The sequence below is a fragment of the Schistocerca serialis genome, chromosome 1 (genome assembly GCF_023864345.2).
Source record: "Schistocerca serialis cubense isolate TAMUIC-IGC-003099 chromosome 1, iqSchSeri2.2, whole genome shotgun sequence".
Taxonomy (NCBI): domain Eukaryota; kingdom Metazoa; phylum Arthropoda; class Insecta; order Orthoptera; family Acrididae; genus Schistocerca; species Schistocerca serialis.
Window position 1 is genome coordinate 95479090 of NC_064638.1, and position 25282 is coordinate 95504371.

The following is a 25282-nucleotide window of genomic DNA, read 5'->3' on the forward strand; positions in this document are numbered from 1 at the left end:
ATTATGTGCCGCAAAGTGTTTTGTCGGGCACAGTACTCCGTTCAGCGCGGAAGAAATGTCCACCGTCGAGCGCGGAGGAATTGCTTCACCACGGCGACGAGGTGTCTCGGGGCAGTAAGAGGTGCGGCGTCGCGGGAGAACTCGCGGCAGAGGGCGGGTGCGGCGGTGGCAGGAGGCGGCGTCGCGCTGCATGCTGGGAAGGCTCGCGGGCCGCGCGCGGGCCCTGCGAGCGCGCTGGCTAGGGTCACTGCCCGTACCCGTAGCCAGCGGCCCACTGTCACAAGGAGTGGTAGTCGTGGATGAGCGCGTCGGCGGCGGCGGGCGGCGCCGCGTGGTGGTGGTGGTGTAGGTGCGCGCCGCCCACGCCCACCCCCACGCCGACGCCCACGCCGACGCCCACGGCGGGCTGCGGGCACGCCGGCGGCAGCAGCTGCGACTGGTAGGCGGAGGCGGCGGCCGCGGCGGCCAGCGTCGCGTTCGACATGACGGTCGCCTGCAGGCTCGCCACCGACGGCTTCAGGTCCACCGCCCCCGCGCCGCCGCCGCTTCCACCCCCGCTCGCTGCGGCGCTCGGGTACAGCTCCGCGCCGTGGTGCGCCGTCTCCTGCAACACCGAACCATCTTTTCAGCCAACTTATCTCCACCCTGAGCTTCTTGTGCCCAGATTTTCCTATTATTTCATTTATTTTATCTAGAGTAAGACGTAACACATAACACCACTTAATAAAATACAGTATATATAGTCCACAAAAAAAACATAAGTATCCATATATATGTCATATATTAAAAAAACTGACAAGTGCGAGTAAAAACGTAAAATCACTGCTGGCCATTAAAATTGCTACACCAAGAAGAAATGCAGATGATAAACGGGTATTTATTCGACAAATATGTTATACCAGAACTGACATGTGATTACATTTTCACGCAATTTTGCTGCATAGATCCTGAGAAATCAGTACCCAGAACAACCACCTCTGGCCGTAATAACGGCCTTGATACGCCTGGGCATTGAGTCAAACAGAGCTTGGATTGCGTGTACAGGTACAGCTACCCAGGCAGCTTCAATACGATACTACGGTTCATCAAGAGTAGTGACTGGCATATTGTGACGAGCCAGTTGCTCGGCCACCATTAACCAGACGTTTTCAGTTGGTGAGAGATCTGGAGAATGTGCTGGCCAGAGCAGCAGTCGAACATTTTCTGTATCCAGAAAGGCCCATACAGGACCTGGACCTGCAACCTGCGGTCGTGCATTATCCTGCTGAAACGTAGGGTTTCGCAGTGATCGAATGAAGGGTAGAGCCTCGGGTCGTACGTAACACATCTGAAATGTAACGTCCACTGTTCAAAGTGCCGTCAATGCGAACAAGAAGTGACCGAGAAGTGTAACCAATGGCACCCCATACTATTATACCGCGTGATACGCGATGACAAATACACGCTTCCAATGTGCGTTCACCGCGATGTCGTCACACACGGTTGCGACCATCATGATGCTCTAAACAGAACCTGGATTCATCCGAAAAAATGACGTTCTGCCATTAGTGCATCAGGTTCGTCGTTGAGTACACCATCGCAGGCGCTCCTGTCTGTAATGCAGCGTCAAGGGTAACCGCAGCCACGGTATCCGAGCTGATAGTCCATGCTGCTGCAAACGTCGTCGAACTGTTCGTGCAGATGGTTGTTGTCTTGCAAACGTCCCCATCTGTTGACTCAGGGATCGAGACGTGGCTGCACGATCCGTTGCAGCCACGCGACTTTATCAAAGTCGGAAACGTGATGGTACGCATTTCTCCTCCTTACACGAGGTATCACAACAACGTTTCACCAGGCAACGCCGGTCAACTGCTGTTTGTGTATGAGAAATCGGTTGGAAACTTTCGTCATGTCAGCACGTTGTAGGTGTCGCCACCGGCGCCAACCTTGTGTGAATGCTCTGAAAAGCTAATCGTTTGCATATCACAGCATCTTCTTCCGGTCGGTTAAATTTCGCGTCTGTAGCACGTCATCTTCGTGGTGTAGCAATTTTAATGGCCAGTATTGTATGTATATAGATGGTCCATTTGCACGTTTTGATGTGTGAGTTTCCAAATATCAGGGTATGCTACATAAATGGCCGTTTCTTTTGATTCGATTGACATGCGACGTCGCAAAAGGCCAACGATGTTTACAAACATTCTACGCTCCACAAATTGTCTACCGTGCAACCAAAATATTGGCTACCAACGGCATAAGCGGATGGGACTGGAAATATTCAATGGTGCGCACACAATGAGGCTATGGGACGTAGTTGAACTGCTTGGTCGACGAGTAACTCACAACAGTGCTACAGTGCTGTTGGTACTGACAAAAAGGAGAGCAGTGTTAACAATAAACAAAGAGCAAACATTGTATTATATTTACAAAAACAGTTGTCGAAGTTGATATTTCGTTAGAAAGGAACCCAAGGAATTTAGCTGGGTGAGAAAGAAGTGACAGATGAAATATTAGCGTTTCTTCAAGACGAGTCAGTGAAATGTGTGGTGTCGTATATGCTCGACTGTGCGGACAGTGTGCATGAGGAGTACAATGATCACGATACCTGCTTAACAAGTGTAAGTGATACTGAAACAGGTGTTCAGCAATGTAGTTCACCATCCTTCTCGAACAAGGGGCCGCAACCCACTCCTCCAGCGAAACGCAGTGTAGTACAATCGTTGTCCAAAGACGTATTTGAAATGTAAATTTTTCGACAAAGTCCCCATCTAATTGGGCTAAAATCTGACGTAAATCGAAATGCTGTGTGTAAGTCGTTACATTAAGAACGTTTCTCATGCAATGTGTGGTTGGGGGTAGTAGATGTTGGTTTCTCTGGGCCGCATGTTCTTCCAGAAAAACTTGAACGACAGGATTACTTTCGTTTGTTTGGGCAGCATAATCCCGGGATTATGTGAGGATGTTCTCCGTGGGAAAGTTGGAAAACGTGGTACATTCATAATGGGGCGTCAGCGTATTTCTCTGCTGATCTAAGAGGGCATGTACTGCGCCATTGTGCCCACGCTGGATAGAGCGAGCCGGGCCTTAACTTAGGTTCTGACATCAGCAGCTCTGAATTTTTTGTATTTTTCAGTCTGGGTTCATCTCTAAAGTGTGCAGCACTCATGTCGATAAGATGAGGATCTGGAGTAGCGAATTTTCAATCTTGTCAAGATTATAAACGAAATGACCAATTTATTTGGTTACGCCGTTTTTAGCTTATTAGGCCAGCTTCAGACTTTAACTGACTATCGCCATTGAAAAGGGTAAAATACTGGTGAACACTATTTAAAAAGATGTTAAACATCGAGAGAGGTACAAACACAGGGTAAACCTCATTTTCGACTGTGCAGTGGTAACGTAATTGGAAATGTTAAAGTTAAACGGGAAATAAATATAAATGGACCAAACGAGAAAAAGATTGGCACTAAACCTCGAAAAACCTGTGTGTGTGTGTGTGTGTGTGTGTGTGTGTGTGTGTGTGTGTGTGTGTTTTTGTAATTGCGTGTGCTCGACCGAAGATGAGGTGAGAGGGAGGAGGACAATATTAGCAAAGAATTATAGTTAACAGAAGAGGGAACGTGCACAATAAAATAAAATTAATGCAGTACAAGGCTACTAAGGAATAGCTTGAAGAGGAAAAAGAAGCAGAAACAAAGATGGAGGTGACATTTATATCGGAAAATACATAAGCTACATGAGATATCTGTGGCATGGAGACTTTCTCTTATTATAGTGAAGATGTACAAATTAGAAAACGACAGAGTATATGGAGTACATAGACAACCCCAAGAAAGTAAATAAATACAAGAAATAATGGAGGCATATAATAGAACAGACAGTTTGGGCAGAACTGGGGAAAACGTGAAGTTTAAGTGAAGGTTAGATGAGGGGAGCTGTTGAGCTGTGTCTAGTGGTCTGATGGTCTGAGCACTGATGTTTACTGCTTCCAACAGATTCAGTTATGTCGAGATATATCGGGATGATACAGAAATGTTTAAAATAATTAGTTATTCACTGCTGGCACACGTCCAGACCTGCATGCAGATGCGAGAACGTGTTACCCTTCTCTAACAGGTGCGGGTCAACAGTATACTGTAACATTTAACGTGTTGAAGCTGTGCTATTTGTTTAACGTAAGCTGTGGGTGAAATTCAAGTCCATGTAGCAGGTGACTTGATGAAAAAGTTTATATTTGAAATACGTTTTTACTAACTCGAACAATACTTCAATGGAGGCTCATAACCACACTTCCGCAATTATCTAGTAAACTGCTCGTATGTGGAATCATGTTACCTGGAATATATTTGCTTGTATTATAGTACATTTTCACTCGTCTATCATCATTTTCACTATTAATTACGGTACACCTCGTAAAAGCTGCTTTACGCGTTATCTAAGACACTGTGAGTAACCATGCGACACGGAGACATGAAGCTTCATATGCTGCAATGCTGGGTATGATAGTCTCAGTCTTTTCCTTTTATAATGGAACCGGAATCCTCTCTCCCCGACTCCCACTCTTGACGTTGACGTGGGAACATTAGGTCCATGAACGGCTGCAAATGGCCTCCAAGTGAAATATCGGTTCAGTTGGACCAGAGCACCCAACACGGCAAACCATACCATTATGGAGCCACCACCCTCTTGTACAGTACCTGGTTCACGACTTGAATCCATGGCTTCGTGTAGTCCACACCACACTCGAACCCTACCATAAGCTCTTACCATTGAAATCGGGACTCATCTGATCAGGACACCGTTTTCCAGTCATCTACGGTCCAACCGATATATTCACGGGCTCACGAGAGCCGCTGCAGGCGATGTCGTACTATTAGAAAAGGCTCTCTAGTTCGTCACCTAATGCTGTAGCTCATTAACATTGATTTCTGCCGTTATCTCACGCATAATTGTCTGTCTGTTAACACTGACACGTCTATGCGGACGCTGCTGCTCTCGGTCGTTAAGTGAAGGGCATCGGCCACTGCGTTGTCCCTGGCGGGGGGTAATGCCTGAAATTTGGTATTCTCGTCACGGTCTAGACGCTGTGGCTCTCAGAATACTGAATTCCACAGTTATTTCCATAACTGAATGTCCCACGCGTCTACCTCGAACTACCATTCCGCGTTCAAATTTGTTAATTTCCGTCGAGCGGCCATAATCAGTTGGGAAACCGTTTCCCATGAATTGACTGTGTGCAAATGACAGCTCCGGGCATTCACTGCAGTTTCATACTTGTGTACAAGATACTACCACCCTCTGTGTATCTCCATATCGCTGTCCGATGACTTTTGTCACTTCAGTGTAGTCTGGATAATTTTCTCGCCGTGAATTACAACGTCTCAAGATATACAGGGTCGTCCATTGATCGCGACCGGGCCAAATATCTCCCAAAATAAGCGTCAAACGAAAAAACTACAAAGAACGAAACTTGTCTAACTTGAAGGGGGAAACCATATGGCGCTTTGGTTGGCCCGCTAGTTGGCGCTGCCATAGGTCAAACGAATATCAACTGCGTTTTTTAAAATAGGAACCCCCCCTTTTTTATTACATATTCGTCTAGTACGTAAAGAAATATGAATGTCTTAGTTGGACCACTTTTTTCGCTTTGTGATAGATGGCGCTGTAATAATCACAAACATATGGTTCACAATTTTAGACGAACAGTTGGTAACAAGTAGGTTTTTTAAATTAAAATACAGAACGTAGGTAAGTTTGAACATTTTATTGCGGTTGTTACAATGTGATACATGTACCTTTGTGAACTTATCATTTCTGAGAACGCATGCTGTTACAGCGTGATTACCTGTAAATACCACATTAATGCAATAAATACTCAAAATGATGTCCGTCAACCTCAATGCATTTGGCAATACGTGTAACGACATTCCTCTCAATAGCGAGTAGTTCGCCTTCCGTAATGTTAGCACATGCATTGACAATGCGCTGACGCATGTTGTCAGGCGTTGTCGGTGGATCACGATAGCAAATATCCTTCAACTTTCCACACAGAAAGAAATCCGGGGACGTCAGATCCGGTGAACGTGCGGGACATGGTATGGTACTTCGGCGACCAATCCACCTGTCATGAAATATGCTATTCAATACCGCTTCAACCGCACGCGAGCTATGTGCCGGACATCTATCATGTTGGAAGAAGATCGCCATTCTGTCATTCAGTGAAACATCTTGTAGTAACATCGGTAGAATATTACGTAGGAAATCAGCATACATTGCACCATTTAGATTGCCATCTATGAAATGGGGCCAATTATCCTTCCTCCCATAATGCCGCAGCATACATTAACCCGCCAAGGTCGCTGATGCTCCAGTTGTCGCAACCATCGTGGGTGTTCCGTTGCCCAATAGCGCATCTTATGCCGGTTTACATTACCGCTGTTGGTGAATGACGCTTCGTCGGTAAATAGAACGCGTACAAAAAATCTGTCATCTTCCCGTAATTTCTCTCGTGCCCGGAGGCAGAATTGTACACTAGCTTCAAAGTCGTCGCCATGCAATTCCTGGTGCATAGAAATATGATACAGGTTCAATCCATGTTGATGTAGCATTCTCAACACCGACGTTTTTGAGATACCCGAATCTCGCGCAGTTTGTCTGCTACTGATGTGCGGATTAGCCGCGACAGCAGCTAAAACACCTACTTGGGCATCATTTGTTGCAGGTCGTGGTTGACGTTTTACAAGTGGCTGAAGACTTCCTGCTTCCTTAAATAACGTAACTATCCGGCGAACTGTCCGGACACTTGGATGATTTCGTCCAGGATACCGAGCAGCATACATAGGACACGCCCGTTGGGCATTTTGATCACAACAGCCATACATAAACACGATATCGACCTTTTCCGCAATTGGTAAACGGTCCATTTCAACACAGGTAATGTATCACGAAGCAAATACCGTCCACACTGGCGGAATGTTACGTGATACCACGTACTTACACGTTTGTGACTATTACAGCGGCATCAATCAGAAAGCGAAAAAAGTGGTCCAACTAAAAAATTGATATTTCTTTACGTACTACACGGATATGTAATAAAAATGGGGGTTCTTATTTCAAAAAACGCAGTTGATATCCGTTTGATGTATAGCAGCGCAATCTACTGGGCCAACCATAGCGCCATCTGGTTTCCCCCTTCAAGCTAGACGAGTTTCGTTCTTTGTAGTTTTTTCGTTTGATGCTTAATTCATGAGATATTTGGCCCCGTCACTGTCAATGGACCAACCTGTACACGCAGTTTCCAACTGCACGCGCCTCTATGGTCCCAACGAATGTGAAGCAGCAGTTCAGCTGAAGCCGTATGTGTGCGAGTGCAAGAATGAAACTTGTGACTGAGGACTGATTAAATGAAATAAAAACTGTGCGCCGCTGCTATTTGATTGCTTCTGTAAGACGATGAGCCAGCCCACGCGCCGGAGTGAGCCGTGCCGAAGTTGTGACACCCCCGCCGCCCCCTGCCGCTGTCCCGTGTCGCCGGCTGAACGCGGCCTGGCGGTGCGGCGCGCGCGGAGATGCTATCTGGCGGCCCGAGGACGAGGACGATGCCTATCTGGGCCAGCCCTGGGCCCGCGGCCTTCGACACCTGGCCGCCCGCTATCCACGTGAAATATCTCTTTTTATAGCAGTCCGCCCGGTATTTTTATCCGCCCCTCCGTATTTACGCTGCACATGCGATAGCCCCGCACTATAGAAGGAGGTGTAAATGGAGTTTAAGGCCGCCGCCTTGCGACGGACGGCTGCTCGGGAGAGGGACCGCCGTCCCGGTTTCCATTCTGTTCCCGCTATCACCTCCCAGACATCTAACCCCCGCAGTTCCACTCGCTGCCGCAGTGTCTGCACACAAAATTATGTGCTCTTTCGCGGAATCTCTATTTATAACACGGGTCGCACAAAACGTTTCACTATCTTTTGAGCAACAAGTGCTTAATTCAGAAAGTAAGATATAAAATCTCGGAAAATACCTCTGGAGCTCTATATTTTCCTATCAATATGATATCTGTAGACAGGGCGGAGCAAAACAATCCGATTAAAAGGTCAGAGAGGAGTTGAGAACGTCCAGTCCACCAAAATGTTTCAAGTAACTACAGGTCAGAAACGCACCATTCTGGAACTACGCCTGTGACACGAAATCCAATCAACATACCGAAGTTTCAACTGCTGCAGTTATCCTCATTATGTCAGGAGTTATTGAAAGGGTGCGCCAGCCATTTCGTCTTCGTAGCAAAATTGAAATCTGAAATTTCTGTAAAAGAAGTATGATTTGAGAAAAAAAGACTGATTAACATTATTTTTTTATGTCTGTCGTCTTGGACCACACTTTCTGATCTACTGTACTTATGACAAGTCCATTCATACTCTCTGTACGTTAGCAAAGATTAAAGCATATGGGCCTTAGCCTTCGTGATTAATAACATTCCACGACTCAGTACCTCATACCAAGTACCTTAATGCAGTGCTGTGCGGTATTGATAGCACCGTTGATTTAATAGTCAAGCTTAAGTCAGTAAAAAAAACAGATAATTCACGTCTAACGTAACCAGCCATGAATAGGAATTTTTAGTTTGCCTAGCTTTGACTCTTCAGTTGGAAACATTACCTTCAGCTAATTTAATTAGTAATTTCGATCTTTGGTATAACACATGCTAATTGAGGCAATTTAATGCTACTCTGTGATTAAGATATTGTAGAAGAAGAAGTCGTGGAAGGGCGCTTCGGAATAGTCTGGAGGAAACAAGAAGTCCCAAGAAACCGTTGAAGTTTTTCCTGATGTGTTACATCCGCAATGATTGTCTCACTTAGCGGTAAGCCAGAACCTGTGTGTGTGTGTGTGTATGTGTGTGTGTGTGTGTGTGTGTGTGTGTGTGTGTGTGTGTGTCCTCACTCACCAATAACGCTGGTTACATGTATCAAAGCAATATATATCCACAGTGCATGAAGATCTATATTAGTAACCGACTAAACCGGTTAGTGGTTCATGGTTCATGGCTCATGGCTCATACTCTCAGTTGCAGGATGGCCGTGAAATGGCTTCCTGGATAACAAAATTTAGTTTTCAGTTTTCAATACTTCATAATATTGATGGATTTAATAATTTAAAATGCCGCCATAATCAACTGATTAAGGGGTATGATCTTACTTTAAAGGTTTAACACAATAAAACAACTTTACTGTTACAAACTGCGTATATGTCTTGAGGCGAGCAAATTACCCCAGTACTTCAGGCGCTTACCAACTTCCAACAAACTTTAAACATAGTTTAAAGCCTTTATGAAAGTTTTTTCGTTGACATCCCCGCACAATGATGCAAGGAAGTAATTTTATCACTTACTGCATATTCGCTGTTCTTGTAGTATAACTTCGGGATCAAGCATGACGTTTCAATTTCTTGCTTCTTTTCTATTAACTCTGTTCTCAATTCGCAATATACTTTACAGGCAGCACCTAAATACACTGATCAGTCAGAAAATTATAACCATCCGCCTATTATCGATATAAACCGGTTCAGGTGAGAGCAGCGTCACCTGGCGAGGACTGACTGCTAGTCAGACACAAGTACGGTGCACGAGGTATCAGTCAAAGTGCTGTCCTTGTGTAGAATGGGATGTCGCGCGATCTATCTGAATTTGACGGACGGCAGATTTTGTAGGCCTGGGGGCTGGGCACGAGCATTTTGGAAACTGCACGAGTTGTCGGGTGTTTAAGGAGTGCGGTGGGGAGTGTCTTCAACGTGGTGAAACCAATGTGAAACCATGTCCATGGGTTGTGGGTCGGGCGATTATCCCTCATTACAGATGTCGGACGTCGTAGGCTGGCAGACTGTCAAAAAAGTACAGGCGGCGAACTATGGCGGAACTAACATCAGACTTCAATGTTGGGCAGTGTAAAAGTGTATCTGAACACAAAGTGCACCGAAAACTCGTAACGATGGGCCTCCACAGCCGATGACCCATGCATGTACCAATGTTAACACCACGACATCGGCAACTAGGAGTGAAGTGAGCACGTGACCTTCGGTGCTGGACATTGCACAGTGTCAGAGCGAGGCATGATATGATGAATCTCGATACGTTCTTCATCGTGCTGATGGGATGGCGCGAATCCGTAGTCTTCCAGGGGAATAGGTTCTTGACACCTGTACTGCGGGACGGAGACAGTCTGGTGACGGCTCCTTTATGCTCTGAGGAACATTCATGGGTCCAGTGTAGCTCGTGCAAGGCACCATGACCACCAAGGAGTATCGTACAATGTTTGCATAATACGTTCATTCCTTCATGATGATCACGTTTCCCTACGGCAGTGACAATTTTCAACAAAATAGCCAGCCGGTCTGGCCGTGCGGTTCTAGGTGCTTCAGTCTGGAACCGCGCGACCGCTACGGTCGTAGGTTCGAATCCTGCCTCGGGCATGGACGCGTGTGATGTCCTTTGGTTAGTTAGGTTTAATTATTTCTAAGTTCTAGGGGACTGATGACCACAGATGTTCAGTCCCATAGTGCTCAGAGCCATTTGAACCATTTTTGAACCAACAAAATAATGCGCCATGTCACAAGGCCATGAGTCTGATTGAGTGGTTCGAGAAACGCAGTGGCGACTTACAATTGATGTGCTGGCCCCAACAACTCGCCGGATCTGAACCCGCTCGATCACATCTGGGATGCGATTGAACGTGGCGTCAGAGCAAGTCCCACTTACCCCTCCCCTGAATTTACGGGAATGAGGTTACTTAAGTGTGCAGACGTGATCTCAACTTCCTCCAGCGGCCTACTAAGGCCTCTTTGCTTCCATGCCATGACGCGGTGCCTCTGTTATCCCTTCCAAAGATGGACATGGTTACTGGGTAGGTTGTCTTAATATTCTGACTGCTCAGTGTGTACTACCCGCAAAGTTATATCATTGTAAGACACATACTTCAGTTGATACGATGTTATCAACACTGAGTTGTGTGAAAAACTACTTTTTGCTTAAAATGGAGCTCAAATCACCCAGATTATATTCATACATAATGAGAGCACATAGCAGCTTCCAACAAACTTTGAACATGATCCCCAAACTTTTTTAAGTTTTTTGCCGTTTACATGCTTAACGTCAAAAATTTAACCTACTCATTCATTTGTAAAGTAATCAGACGCTTGAAGATGTTTTACACAAGGGATTTTGATTCTCTAAGGATCTCCAAATGACGTTTTAGTTGCAATTAAGAATTGATGTTTGAAGATACCGGGTATACGACAGCGTTTGCAGAGCAGCATCGTTCGGTTCAGACTTCTCACGTGTAGGCACTGGTTTGGTGACAGCTTCATACCACGTTGCCTGTATGAATGACGTAGCGTTCGACGGAAAACATTGCTCTATATCTACACCAGATTGCGCTGTGGGAACTTTGTTGCTAGGGAGTGAGGCCGAAGAGGGCTAAACAAAGAACTGTATGTAAATGACACCGAGTTAAGAAGGACTCCCCACTTGAATAAGGGCTTGGTAATAGACGGTAATGTGTTCTGGTACAACATTAGCAGCGAAGAGTCAATTTCCTGGTGAAAAGATGGGTACAGGTATTTAGTTATTATGATTCTGTATGATCTTTGAGAATAATCGACAAGCTGTGGCTTTCTGGATTTTTAAGTCCAAGTCCCATAATTTGCTGTGTGTGATGGTAGCTTTGAAAGGTACTTTGAACACATTGTATTGCCAGATGTACCAGGCAGTCGAGGCCAGGACTTGCTGTGCGAGCGCTTTAGGCATGGAAAGCACTGTAAGAATGTAAGCATGGTGTAACAATGGTGTAAGTATGATATAAGAGTGTACTGGTTGACGAAGAAGACGTTTTGGAGGCGTTAGAAGTACCTCATGTTTTGCCCTCGTAAGATGGATTTTATATTTTCCAGCTTAACACACAACTCATGGCAAGCAAGGGTGTTGTAGTTCGTGCAGACGTATGGGTAAGACTGTAGGTTTGTACATCTACAAGAGCGCACTGTTGTACTGTCGGTAGTTATCTAGTATCCGTTGGGCGAGTTGTGTGTCTCTGTCATCTTGAAGTATCAAGATGACATCATCTGAATAGTCTCCGGCATTTTGAGACGGTATAGATTGATGCCGGAGATAGTGTGGGCTTTGCAAGGGCTCCGTGACGACTGCGAACAAACTAGCTGATATCAGACGAGCCTGTCAGAATCTCTGCGATGAGTTCACTGATGGTGCAGTGAAAACCGAGTGCAAACACCAAAGTACAACAGGTAACCATAATCTATTCGGTCATACCCTCTTTTGCCTAAGAAGCCGAGAATGCCATGATGGCAGAATGCTCATCACTGATCGCCCGACTGTGGCGCTGGTTTGGTGCGATCCACGACTGCCGTTCGTACACGTCTGTTGCACCGACACGATGCTTCAACTTGTTACGACCACTTCCCTCTTTTCAAACGGTCGCTCAACTTATCAATCCTAACTCCAACTGTAGCACTCACGTTTCGTTCGGTATACTAACACCAGCTGAATCAATGCCTTCTTTCGAGAGGCTGTTGATACAGAGTTTGTTGAAATTGAATCGACTTTTTCTCAGAATCCTAGACAAAGTGCTGACTGATATTCTTTGCTCATTTCTGTGTTTCCATTCACGCACGATTTGTAAATGGTCTATTGCACTGTTTACTTATTCCGTTGCTTGATTACAATCCAAAGTCTTACGATTGTTGTATGTTATATTGTTTGATGTAAATATAGTTCCGATAAAACAATCTCAAGTGTAATCCAAGAAATGTAAACGAGTAGTTATTAAAGTAATGCAGTGAATGTTAGCAACTGTTCAAGAAATACACCTTAGATTTAGCGAAAAAGCTTACTATGTGGATCATTAGAGCTGTGCGAGACAGAGAATCTGCTCTAGTGCTAGATTGGCAGAAGTCTTACAAAACTGACTCCTCTGCCTAAAAATCTTGTTTATTGAGAACAATAAGTAAAAAAATTGTAAATGCAGTGATAGGCCCGAAATCTATAGCTTTCCTCCGAGACTGCTGTATTGACGTACCTAATCAAGAATTAATAGCTTATTCTGAACAGCAGAATAAGTGTGCTTGTACGTACTTATCTCTCGAAAGTTATTTGGAAAATTAGATAATGTTGGGAAGAGTCATCGATAAGCACTCGTCAACTTACGCGAGAAATACGCACTTCAAAGAATACTTCAAGGAGAATACTGGTAGAGCACCAAAACAACTTTCAGAAGCAATGGAGTCGATTTTTCACCAAAGGTTCAGTTCTGTCAGTAGATTATTAGGCGAATTACTGCTGAACTTCCTACGATTTGCCTCCTTCAGAGAGAAGGCTTCTTTCAGCGGTGATCATGTTTGGAATGAGAAAATCCGTACTCCACGCTCATATCAACTTCTTGGCTGGAATTGTGCGACACTGACACACTCTCTGAGTGCCGCACGCTGCTGAGATGTGCCACAGTTGTAGGAGACTGCACCTTCTGCCGTTCGCGAGTGTCTGTAGCTTCTTCCTACATCAAAATTAATGATCATCAGCACTTGAAGAGATTTCCTTAAGTGTAAAGTTTATTTCAGTTAATGTTCACATAATTTGTTTAATGGGACTTATTCCGTTGGTTAATGTTGTAAGTAGGCTGTTTTATACGTCTACTTGTACACTGTTACTTATTTTTTATAGAGCTACTGATAATAATTAGTCAATAGACACCATTACAACCGTTAAAATGTTTATGTGAACAAAAACTGAAAGAAATTTTATAGTTAAAACTAATGTCCTGACTTATTCTCTCTACCAACAGCGGACAAATATGAACGGATACCCTCATCCTTGGCTTGGAGATACTGTGGATTGCCCAGCGTAGCGCCATATCTCACGTTTACAGTTTTCATCAAATAGCGTTACATGTAGTTGTTGGTGTATGAATACCCAGTAGGCAGATTAGTTAAAAGATGCTAGGGATATTTGAGAATGTGCGACTAGGTTTTATGGGCCACTGGTTTTATGGGCCATTGTAATGCGTGTGTTGAGTCTGATGATCTCCACTTTGATCGCTTCAGCTGATATTGTCAGGTTCAAGTTGTTTAGGCCGACAGAAGACTAAATATTCGTTACCACTGTAATTTCTTGAGTCAAAGTTCTCATTTTAGAATCCTCAGTGAATTACAAAATTTTGCCCTTGAAAATATGTGTCACCCTGTATTCGTGGGGAACCAAATTCTGAGATAAAATGAATTAGTGTATGGCTTAAAATACATAACAGACTCCACTATCTCGACGTAATCTAACTAACTTTTCTCGTATTCTGGCTTTTGTTCAGACGTTGCCGTTCTTCGAGTCGTTATCGTTGTTCGATTAAGAAACCATTTTTGGGGTATTTCTGTGAAAATGACAAAAACAATTTTTTTTTTGGATCGAAGGAAAGACAACACGCTGTTTTGAGAGAAATATATGTTCATCAATCATCTGAAATTCATTACTAGAAGATCTCGTACGCCTCATAATCTACACTACGCAATCTTAATTTGTTGCCTTGCCAGGATCTTCCGTAACTTGGAAGAACGCTTGTAAGCAACATATCTCGAAGCTGCGACTGTCACGGAGCCATATATTGACTGTGAGGACTGACATGTAATGTGCGGCGAAGTGAGCGATTTTTCATGTACGACATGAAACTAATATCTCGTATTATGTTAATATCAGAATGCAATAGTAACTCCATCTGTCTTAAAATATTTAAAGATAGACACGTCTTTTACACTGTTGAAGGTATTTTTTATTACTTCTACAAAGTACAGCGGCATAATTAACTCCGAATGACAAGCTCATTTACGTTTCTAATAAACTTCTGTGCTCCATAAATACAATGAAGACCACGCGGCTGTCTTGTAAGCAATGTCCATTGTAAATGATCAGAGGAGAACAAGAACATAAATATCAGTAATGCTCGTTTCAACCGCAGCAGTTACAACTGTGGTTTTAGGTTTCAGCCTAACCACACCCTCGAAAATCGTGGCATACTGCTGCAACTGAATCGAGCAGTAATCATATTTACAGTCTTGCTTCCCCTCTGAACGTGTTATCACTTTTTACAATAAAAACTGATTCGCTTGCCTTCACCCTTACACCCTCATATCCCCTTGGTTTCAATAAAAAAGACATTTGGAACACTCATCATTTGAAACGGAGACTGCTCGGCAGGTTATACACAAAATCCATATCGTTCGTCTTTTGTCGTTGTAGTTGTCATTGCTGAAAAAATATCGATATCTGACAGTCGCACCTTCGATATATAGCGCTTGCAAGCATTCTTCCAAATTACCGGATCTTCTTGTTAGAATGAATTTGTAAAATACCTCAACAATACTTTTTGGAGAATTTGATACCGTTATGTATAGTATGCTGTTGGAACCGTTGTTATCTACAGATCATAATAGATCAGTTGTTCTTGGAGCCAAAGAAAACATATGTGTGCTTTCATCTCCATGGTGGTAAATCGTATGAACTTTACTTTCTACTCTCACAGTAATGACGTAAGAAAAATTATTTGTAAACGCGTCCGCGACGAAATGATTTTGGCTGGTAGAGCTGTTGACTATCCAGATGGGAGATTTTAAAACACATTTGGAAGCTTGACAAAACCGCGGAGCACCTGTGCACTCTCTGCTGTTAACTGGAGAAGGTAACTCAGTCACCACAGCTGCGTGCCAAGCTGGACTAGGCTATTTTCGACGAAACGTGAAATTGCTGAAACAGGATTGCTACACATTGGACCCGTGTTAATCAAAACATAAAACGATAAAAGGCGAACGTACTGGATATATGGCCAGCTTTGTGACTGGACTGAATATTCATTACGAAGAGAAATCTTCAGATCTTAAAATAACTTTGGGCGTACCCCAAGGAAGCGTTATAGAGGCATCGCTGTTTACAGTACGAGTAAGTGGCTTGCTTAACTAAGCAGTTGCTCGTAGACTGCCATTATACTTAGAGAATCGCGACGCAAAAAATTGTAGTGAAATTCAGAAAAACGACTACTAGTAGAAGGGTTGGTAGTTTGCACTCAACAAAAGTGAAAATTTTCAGTAAATACAAAAAACGTTATAGATAGATCGAAACACAAAGTTTGCAAAAAAATGGTTCAAATGGCTCTGAGCACTATGGGACTTAACATCTATGGTCATCAGTCCCCTAGAACTTAGAACTACTTAAACCTAACTAACCTAAGGACAGCACACAACACCCAGCCATCACGAGGCAGAGAAAATCCCTGACCCCGCCGGGAATCGAACCCGGGAACCCGGGCGCAAAGTTTGCAAATGAAACTTTTCTGCAGCTTTGCAATTCTGCTTTGTCACAACACTGAAAGGAAAACTACTTCGATATCTGACATACCAGACAATTATTGTACATTGTATACATCGTACATGTGCCCTTTTTGTAGATTATGCCTTTCACAATCATAGGAATTTTAAGAACTGTAATGGTAAATACACAATAAACAGTCAGAAAATCTCTTATAACATTATCTCACATGAAAGTATTAGGAAGTGAGAGAAACTAGTATGAATCTCATGAAAAGTATATGATTAGAGCAATTACGGGCAGTTTTTTTTTCTCCTTCATTATCCTCTTCTGTGAATGTTGTGAGCCATTTGAAACGTTTCTCATGAAACTCATTGTATCCTGCAAGAATGTGTTGTGCACGTTTTTGCAGATCCTCCGTTTTCTTTCTCATTGTTGGAACGCTAGCAGTGACGCATAGTTTCTCATGCTGGAGACTCGGAGGGATATTGTAGCATTTAATGTGTGCTTGGTTAGTCCATCAATATATTAAAAGTCAAAAATCTTGTCTTTCACATCTAATTTGTTTTCAATTCACTTCAACTTGCACAGTTGAAAAGTAATTTTTCTTTCCTTAGGAATGTCTCTTCCTTCTGTTTGATGTGACAGACACACCTTTTTATAATGCCTGGGCTATCGTATCTTGAAAGCTAGAATATCATCTGACTCCAGCACTTCCATGAAGAAATTTCCATACATTCTGCTCTTTTCTCATGAGTTCACAGTATTGTTCCACTGTATATATTATGTCACTCTTCCTGATAAACCGCGTAATAACCCCCAAAGATCCTGTAACAAGACACAAAGGAGTATCCTCGTACAGGAAAATAGAGGGCTATACTCGTAGAGTCTGCAGCTCGTGGTCGTGCGGTAGCGTTCTCACTTCCCGCGCCCGGATTCCCGGGTTCGATTCCCGGCGGGGTCAGGGATTTTCTCTGCCTCGTGATGACTGGATGTTGTGTGATGTCCTTAGGTTAGTTAGGTTTAAGTAGTTTTAAGTTCTAGGGGACTGATGACCATAGATGTTAAGTCCCATAGTGCTCAGAGCCATTTGAACCATTTTTCTTATACTCGTAGATTTCAGTACATCTTTATCAACCATATTAAGCGAAAACGAACCAACATATGAGTTCTGTTTTGTCCAGGATGTGCACCAGGGAACAATATTAGATGCTACACATCTTGTTCTTTATTATTTTGTTGCATGTAGTCCAACAAAAAGCGATAAACTCCATCAGGTGATCTCTTGGAGGTTCCTTCATGGTAAACATACAACAGGAATAGTAGGAAACATTCAGAAATGTCATACATGCTGTCAAGCCTACTACAAATAAACACCGAATTCACTACTTTACAGAAAGGGAACAGCTGTGCTAGGTATGTTCATTCTGCATATTTCATGATAATGAACAGTCAGGGAAATCATGTTCCAGTGTACGTATGTGTGACTTTTCTGCATATATGACCTTTCTGCATGTGTGACCTTTCTGTGCTGATTATAGAGCTACACCCCAACTATCGCCTGATGCAAAACGAATTTTTTTAGATACATCCTTTCTGTATCATCCAGTTAAAATGTAAGATTGCGCATAAACAAACGGAAATACCCTTGGTTGTTTGATTACACGATTGCCGCTCAATCACTGGAAGCAGTTACATAAGTTAAACGTTTGGGAGTAAGCATACAGCTCGATATAAGGTGGAACGACCACGTGAAACTAATAGCACGAAAGGCAAATGACAAACTGAAATTTATTGGAAGAATCCACTTAAGAATGAAGCTGGTTACAATGCCATCTTTCAAGCTACGCTTGAGTATTGCTCTTTAGACTGACATCCTTACCCTGTGGAACTGATAGAAGCCATAGAGAAAATCCAAGGGGCAGCACATTTCATCAAAGACTGGGTTAGTAAGCGAGAAAGCATTAGGGCGACAGTCGTCCTACGCTAGTGGCGTCATTAAATGATTTATTGTTAAAATTCCAAGAGCATTCTTCCTTTGAAGAATCAACCAACATACTGATCCTTACTACATCCTTCCTGCGCATCAATCGCGAGTGGGGCAGGAAAGAGGGCGGGGGGGGGGGGGGGTGACAGTAGAATATCAAGCACCCGCCACCACTCATCATAAAGTGTCTTGTGGAGTATAGATGTACCTCTCTCCCCTCTATGAAGAATAAGTTGAATAGAAGGAAGGCCAAGGAGAGCAAGAAAGAAATAGAAACTGCACCATCGTGTTATGTGTACCGTTTTGATTTGTATTATTAAAGGGTAATAAAATTTTGAGAAACGAGATGTTGCCGACTATGCTATAATACCACATAGAAACGTCTGTTCAGTAGCGTCAACCATGGACAGTTATCGACCTAAAGATGAGTTTACAAGATCCTGTTGGAGGTGTTCAGCCGGCCGCAGTGGCCGAGCGGTTCTAGGCGCTTCAGTCTGGAACCGCGCGACCGCTACGGTCGCAGGTTCGAATCCTGCCTCGGACATGGATGTGTGTGATGTCTTAGGTTAGTTAGGTTTAAGTAGTTCTAAGTTCTAGGGGACTGATGACCTCAGATGTTAAGTCCCATAGTGCTCAGAGCCATTTGAACCATTTTTGGAGGTGTTCAGCAGTTTCCTTCCTCTGACCTGTGACGGTGAGACTTACCGACCAACGTGGGATCCGAAACGTGCTGCAGTTCGACGTTTTCCACGGGCGCAAAGCATTCTCGTAAAAATCCTAGGAGAACTCGTACACCGAATCCTAAACCTTCTTGTCTGGAGCTTGCTAACCAGCTTTTATTTAATTTATTTACTAACTGATAAACCTGGCATTAACCGGGTGTTTATTTTGTCAATTTTCTGTTAGGGACGCGAACAAAAAAATGAACTGTGTTTGTACTCGTAGTATAATACTGAAAAAATTTCATTTCCACGTATTCGTGAAAATGCCTTTGAAATTAGGAAACAGTCGTAGGAAGAAATTGGATAATGTAAAATATATATGTACGCTTACTTTACGTGTCTACAACGAATTTTTGTAAACGTCTCCATGGCATTTATTCTTCGTAGCTCTAAAGACGGCTGTTGGTTTCGCCTACAGCGGTTTGCGATTCGCAGTTGAAAGCTGTCAAAAGCGCTGCCAGGTGCCAGGAATTCCCTTAAGTCGAATCGATTGTAATAGTGTTGTATTAGTAAAGAATAAATGTATCAAAACTTCGCGCCTGATGCGGGATTTTTCACGTATCTCAATGTTAATGAGGTCGTATCTCTTGAACTATGTGACGTACAGTGACACATTTGTGTAGGTGCATCGAGCGACACATGTGGATACTGTCTGCGAAATGCGTTATGAACAGAGTTACTAACAAGGAAGTAATACATTAAAGGATCATGCATGATGCGGCATTTTGTTACTCACCTCTATGTTTATGGTGTCGCTTCTATTTAAGTGTGTGTGGTAACACGATATAATTTTCTATGCGTATTTGGCGGCATATCTGGATACTGTCTGTGAAATTTATTGCTAATAGAATTAGTAGACAGCAGTAACGCACTTAAACGTCATGCATACTGATGACATTTTTTACTCATCTCGTAGTTTATGAGTTTGTATCCCCTGAAATGTGGTAGGTGTGTGGTTCTTAATACCCACAGTAATTGTTGCCTAACAGTAAGGGTTATCTGTACCAAGTTTGGTTGAGATCGGTCCAGTGGTTTACGGGAAGATGTGGAATACACACACACACACACACACACACACACACACACACACACACACATTTTTTATAATATGTAAGGATTTTAAGGGTTCTGTGGGACGAAGAACCAAAGATATGGAGGATGATCAGAAACTGAAGTTACAAAGTTTGCAGTGAGAGGTGTACATTTTATTTCATACAACCAATACAGCCAACCAATAGATTATTTTTCCACATAGTCTCGATATTAGACACTTGTCGCTTCGTGAAATGAGTTCGAACCGTTTTGGTAAAAATACCGCCCTTGCGTTCTCAGCACGAAAGATATTGCCAACACCCTATTCCCAGTTCTACCATCATATGCCGTAAAGTGAACCTCCTTTGTCGAGAATCACATCCACTCCAACCGCACACGCTCCATACCATTACAGAGCCCTCCACCAGCTTGAACAGTCCCCTGCCGACATGCAGTGTCCATGGGTTCATGAGGTTGTCTCCATACCCGTACACGTCCATCCCCTCGATGCAACTTGAAACGAGACTTGTCCGACCAGGCAACGTACTTCCAATCACCCTCAGTCCAATGTCGGTGTTGACGGGCCCAGGCGAGGCGTAAAGCTCTGTGTCGTGTAGTCATCAAGGATACACGAGTGGACCTTTGGTTCCGAAAGCAATTTGCGGAAGGGTTTTAATTCTGCCACTTTGAATGATTCTCTTCAGACGTCGTTGGTCCCGTTCTTGCAGAATGTTTTACCGGCCGCAGCGATATCAGAGACTTGATGTTTTACCGGATTCCTGATATTCACGGCACACTCGTGAAATCGTCGTACGGCGTTACTGATGGTCGTGCGTTGGTTAGAAGATGGTCAGCAGAGAGTTTGCAACCAGCCCGTCTGCTTGCAAGGCATACTGAACCTGCACCTGGAGATATGGTCTGGCGTGCGATTTCGTATGACAACAGGAGCACCTCGTGATTATCCCACGCTCCCTGACTGCAAAACTGAACTTGTATCTGGTGATTTGGCCTGTTATCCACTCATGAAGAGCATCCCGAGGAATGTTTTCCAATAGGATAACGGTCGCCCACATACCGCTGTTGTAACCCAACATGTTCTATAGAGTGTCGGCCAGTTGCCTTGGCCTGTTCAATCACATCTGTCTCTAATCGAGCACATATAGGATATCATCGGACGACAACTCGAGTGTCATCCACAACCAGAATTCAAAAAATGTGTGTGAAATCTTATGGGAATTAACTGCTAAGGTCATCAGTCCCTAAGCTTACACACTACTTAACCTAAATTATCCTAAGGACAAACACACACACCCATGGACGAGGGAGGACTCGAACCTCTGCCGGGACCAGCCGCACAGTCCGTGACGGCAGCGCCACAGACCGCTCGGCTAATCCCGCGCGGCAACCAGTATTAACTGTCCGTGTACTAACTGACCAAGTGCAACAAGCATGAAACTCTGTTCCACTATCTGGCATCCGGAACCTTTGCAGTAATGCAGGCTCGTTTGCATATTTGATACTAACATTCTGGCGGTTATCCCGGTTATTAATGTATCAGCATTTCTCAACTGCAACAATGGCTATTCTCGCGCTTACATTAACCTGTGATCTTGCAATGTTTATCACTTTCAAATGTTACCGAGAAAAATGTTTCGCGGAATTCCATTACTCTACATTAATTATTTTTTACTGTTGCGATTTTTTGGCGTCAGTGTAATTATGTGAAGAAGAAAGATATAGGAGCGGTGGAAAAAAGCTTGCAGCTCTGTACAATACCTGCAGGTTATGGGAACTGCTTAACTGATAGTCCAAGGTGGAATTTCCGTAACTAGTTTGGTTTCATCATTTTGTAACATACTCGCAGTAATTCCGGTCACCGCATAGTTAGCTGCGACGCCTAATTACAAAAACTCACGTGGATAACACAGAATACGCCGGAAGCAGACCGCAGGAATACACTTTGTTACGAAACAAACGCGGGTTAGTCTGTAATGTCACAACATTCTGTCACTGGCTAGTTGTCTCTACTACAGAACGCAATGAATCTGAGTATTCAAGGCAGCTGGAGGGAGGAAGGGAGGGGAGCAAGGTAAGTGCGAGCACAAACACGAAGTTCCTCGACGCGCGAGATATAGAAGGGACGATCAGGGGAGAAGGGCAGCGTTGAATCTGTTGGCGGCGCCGCGCTATAAATGTTTCGGCGTGTTTCGGACGGCCGCGGCCGGGCCAGTAAATCGGCTGCACCCGCGAGTTAAAGGCCGGCCGGCGCCGTTTGTCAGGGCGACGCCGACGCCGACGCCAGCGCCAGCAGCGGCCGATAGAGATCGCCCGTGTCGGCCGACAGCCGTATTTACGCACACCCGCCTCCCGGACCAGCGGAGTCGCACTTTACTCCTGACGGCCGCGAGCGCTGCGGGCGAATATTTCGGGAGGCACGGCTACCTCAACCGTGACCGCATGAGCAACGTTTCCTAGTACAGCTTTTTAAGCGTGGCTAGGGGGGGGGGGGGGGCAGATTCGTGTGGTCAAGCGGTCCCGAGTGGCGGGCTACGTGCCACGTTTAAACGTGAAACACACGATGAATCTGCAAGCGAACGAAGTATATATATATATATATATATATATATATATATATATATATATATATATATAATTCCAGTCTGTGTCAATATATATAGGTGGTCAGAAAATGTCTGAAACGCTTGTAGGGATGTTGCAGGGCACGTTGTACTGAGATATAAATGTTAAGAAACAAATTCAATACGTTGCGCCGTTTCCTAGTTATTTAGCATTGAAGTTAGCCAATCAGGTCGTTTTGCGCGCAAATCCAAGTTTTATGTAACCAAACAAAGCACTCGTTGGGCAATACCGCCCCTGGCACTCCGCTTGAGTGTGAGCGAGCGATGCCCCCCATTGGCTAGTTTCAACGCTAAATAACTCTGAAACGGCGCAACGTATTGAATTTGTTTCTTAACATTTATTTCTCAGCACAGCGTGACCTGCAACACCCCTACAAGCATTTCAGACATTTTCTGACCACCCTGTATAAACAGTATATGGAGTCGGACTGGCACCGACCAAATTACCTCTCTTCAACATAAATTACAACTTGAATTTGAAAAAATTGAGAAGGTAAAGTATGTGATCTTTAGGATATGATGATGTGATGTACATTCTTTTCATTACGATGATGATATATCGGGAGCTCCTGGTAACTGTGGGTAGGGATTTGGTTATGGACAATACTGGACAATGTGCTGTACGTAAAATGATGCGGGACGTTATTTAATTATCAGTCTTGTTGTAAAGAACAGTAAGGTTTTCATGTGTTGTTAGGACTGATAATATGTTATTAAGGAAAAGTAAGGTTTTTTAAACGTTAGAAACAGAGCGGTTCTAGGCGCTTCAGTCCGGAACCGCGCTGCTGCCACTGTCGCAGGTTCCATTCCTGCCTCGGGCATGGATGTGTGTGATGTCCTTAAGTTAGTTAGGTTTAGGTAGTTCTAAGTCTAGGGGACTGATGACCTCAGATGTTAAGTCCCACAGTACTTAAAACCATGTGAACCTTTTTTATTTTTTAGTTTGTAGACATAGGAAATAACGATATAATTAGCTACATGGCCGAGCAGCTAGCGCCCAGATAAACACAATTAATAATATTTAATTTTTATTTTGGAAGACACAGTGGCTGTCTTTCACCATGTCCAAATAGAGGTGGTGGTCCTTACGATAAACTGGGATTGTGTTTGCTGTCATACATTACATGCCGGGCAAAGTAGCGTGCGACATCACATTACACTCCACAAGACTTTTAGTATTTAAGTCGACTGTGGTGGAGCTAATTGTGCTACTAGAAGGAATACACAAGAAAAGATATATACGGAGAACTCTAACCAAATGAAAAGACAGCATGTGGGATGTACACTAAGGTATCTAGTAATAATCCAAACTGTGGTAGTAGCACGTTAAAGGGAAAACACTGGATGGACAGACTGCGTAATTTAGATTACGGAGCAAGTTGCGTACTGCATACGCAGAAACAAAAAGGTTACTACGAGATATAAAAGTTGGAGGGTAGATACCTTAGTGCACATCCCACATGCTGTCTTTTCATTTGGTTAGAGTTCTCCGTAGATATCTTTTCTTGTGTATTCCTTCTAGTAGCACAATTAGCTCCATCACAGTCGACTTAAATACTAAAAGTCTTGTGTAGTGTAATGTGATGTCGCACGCTACTTTGCCCGGCATGTAATGTATGACAGCAAACACAATCCCAGTTTATCGTAAGGACCACCACCACTATTTGGACATGGTGAAAGACAGCCACTGTGTCTTCCAAAATAAAAATTAAATATTATTAATTGTGTTTATCTGGGCGCTAGCTGCTCGGCTATGTAGCCAATTGTATCGTTATTTCATATGTCTACAAACTAAAAAATAAAAAAGGTTCACATGGCTCTAAGTACTGTGGGACTTAACATCTGAGGTCATCAGTCCCCTAGACTTAGAACTATCTAAACCTAACTAACCTAAGGACATCACACACATCCATGCCCGAGGCCGGATTAGAACCTGCGACCGTCGCAGCAGCGCGGTTCCGGACTGAAGTGCCTATAACCGCTCGGCCACAGTGGCCGGCAGGCAGAAATACGATTAACTTCTTCAGAATTCGATAAACGCAGACCGTAACGCAGTATTCGTCGAAAAATGTTGTGGATTTTGCCCGTTATCTGCAAAACTGCGAGGCAAATTGTTTCCCAGCTGCTGCACAAACTCAGTAAACTATTACACACAAAGGAACTGTCTTGTTGAAAGAGATCACGTACCTAGAATAAAACAACCACCACATAAATTTGTAATGGTGAAATGCCAATAATTATAGCGACGGTACAGAGCGTAATTTCAACATTTCACAGTAGCCTTTGACGCCTGCCGGGAAGTGGAACGTCCACACAACAGTTTAAAAAGCCAAGATTATTCATGCTACGAATATTATAAAAATTCAGTAAGGTAACAAAAGCCGTGGGACAGTTCCAAATATCGTGTCGGACCGCCTTGTCGCCGGTGTAGTGCAGCAACTCGACGTGGCATGGACTCAACAAGTCGTTGGAAGCGTCCTGCAGAAATATTGAGCCATGCCGCATCTATAGGCGTCCATAATTACGAAAGCGTTGCCGGTGAAGAATTTTGTGCACGAAATGACCTCTTGATTACGT

At 43.8% G+C, this 25282-nt stretch overlaps 1 protein-coding gene across 1 annotated transcript in view; it reads right to left on the reverse strand.

The window, feature by feature from the left end:
- Positions 1-433: 433 nt before the first annotated feature.
- Positions 434-25282, reverse strand: part of LOC126462698 (homeobox protein six1-like) — a gene marked incomplete at its 3' end in the record, with an annotated part of 422686 nt that continues 397837 nt past the window's right edge. The window contains exon 3 of the mRNA XM_050096093.1: positions 434-604. Within this exon, the coding sequence (XP_049952050.1) occupies positions 434-604 (171 nt within the window). The remainder of the gene's footprint in view (positions 605-25282) is intronic.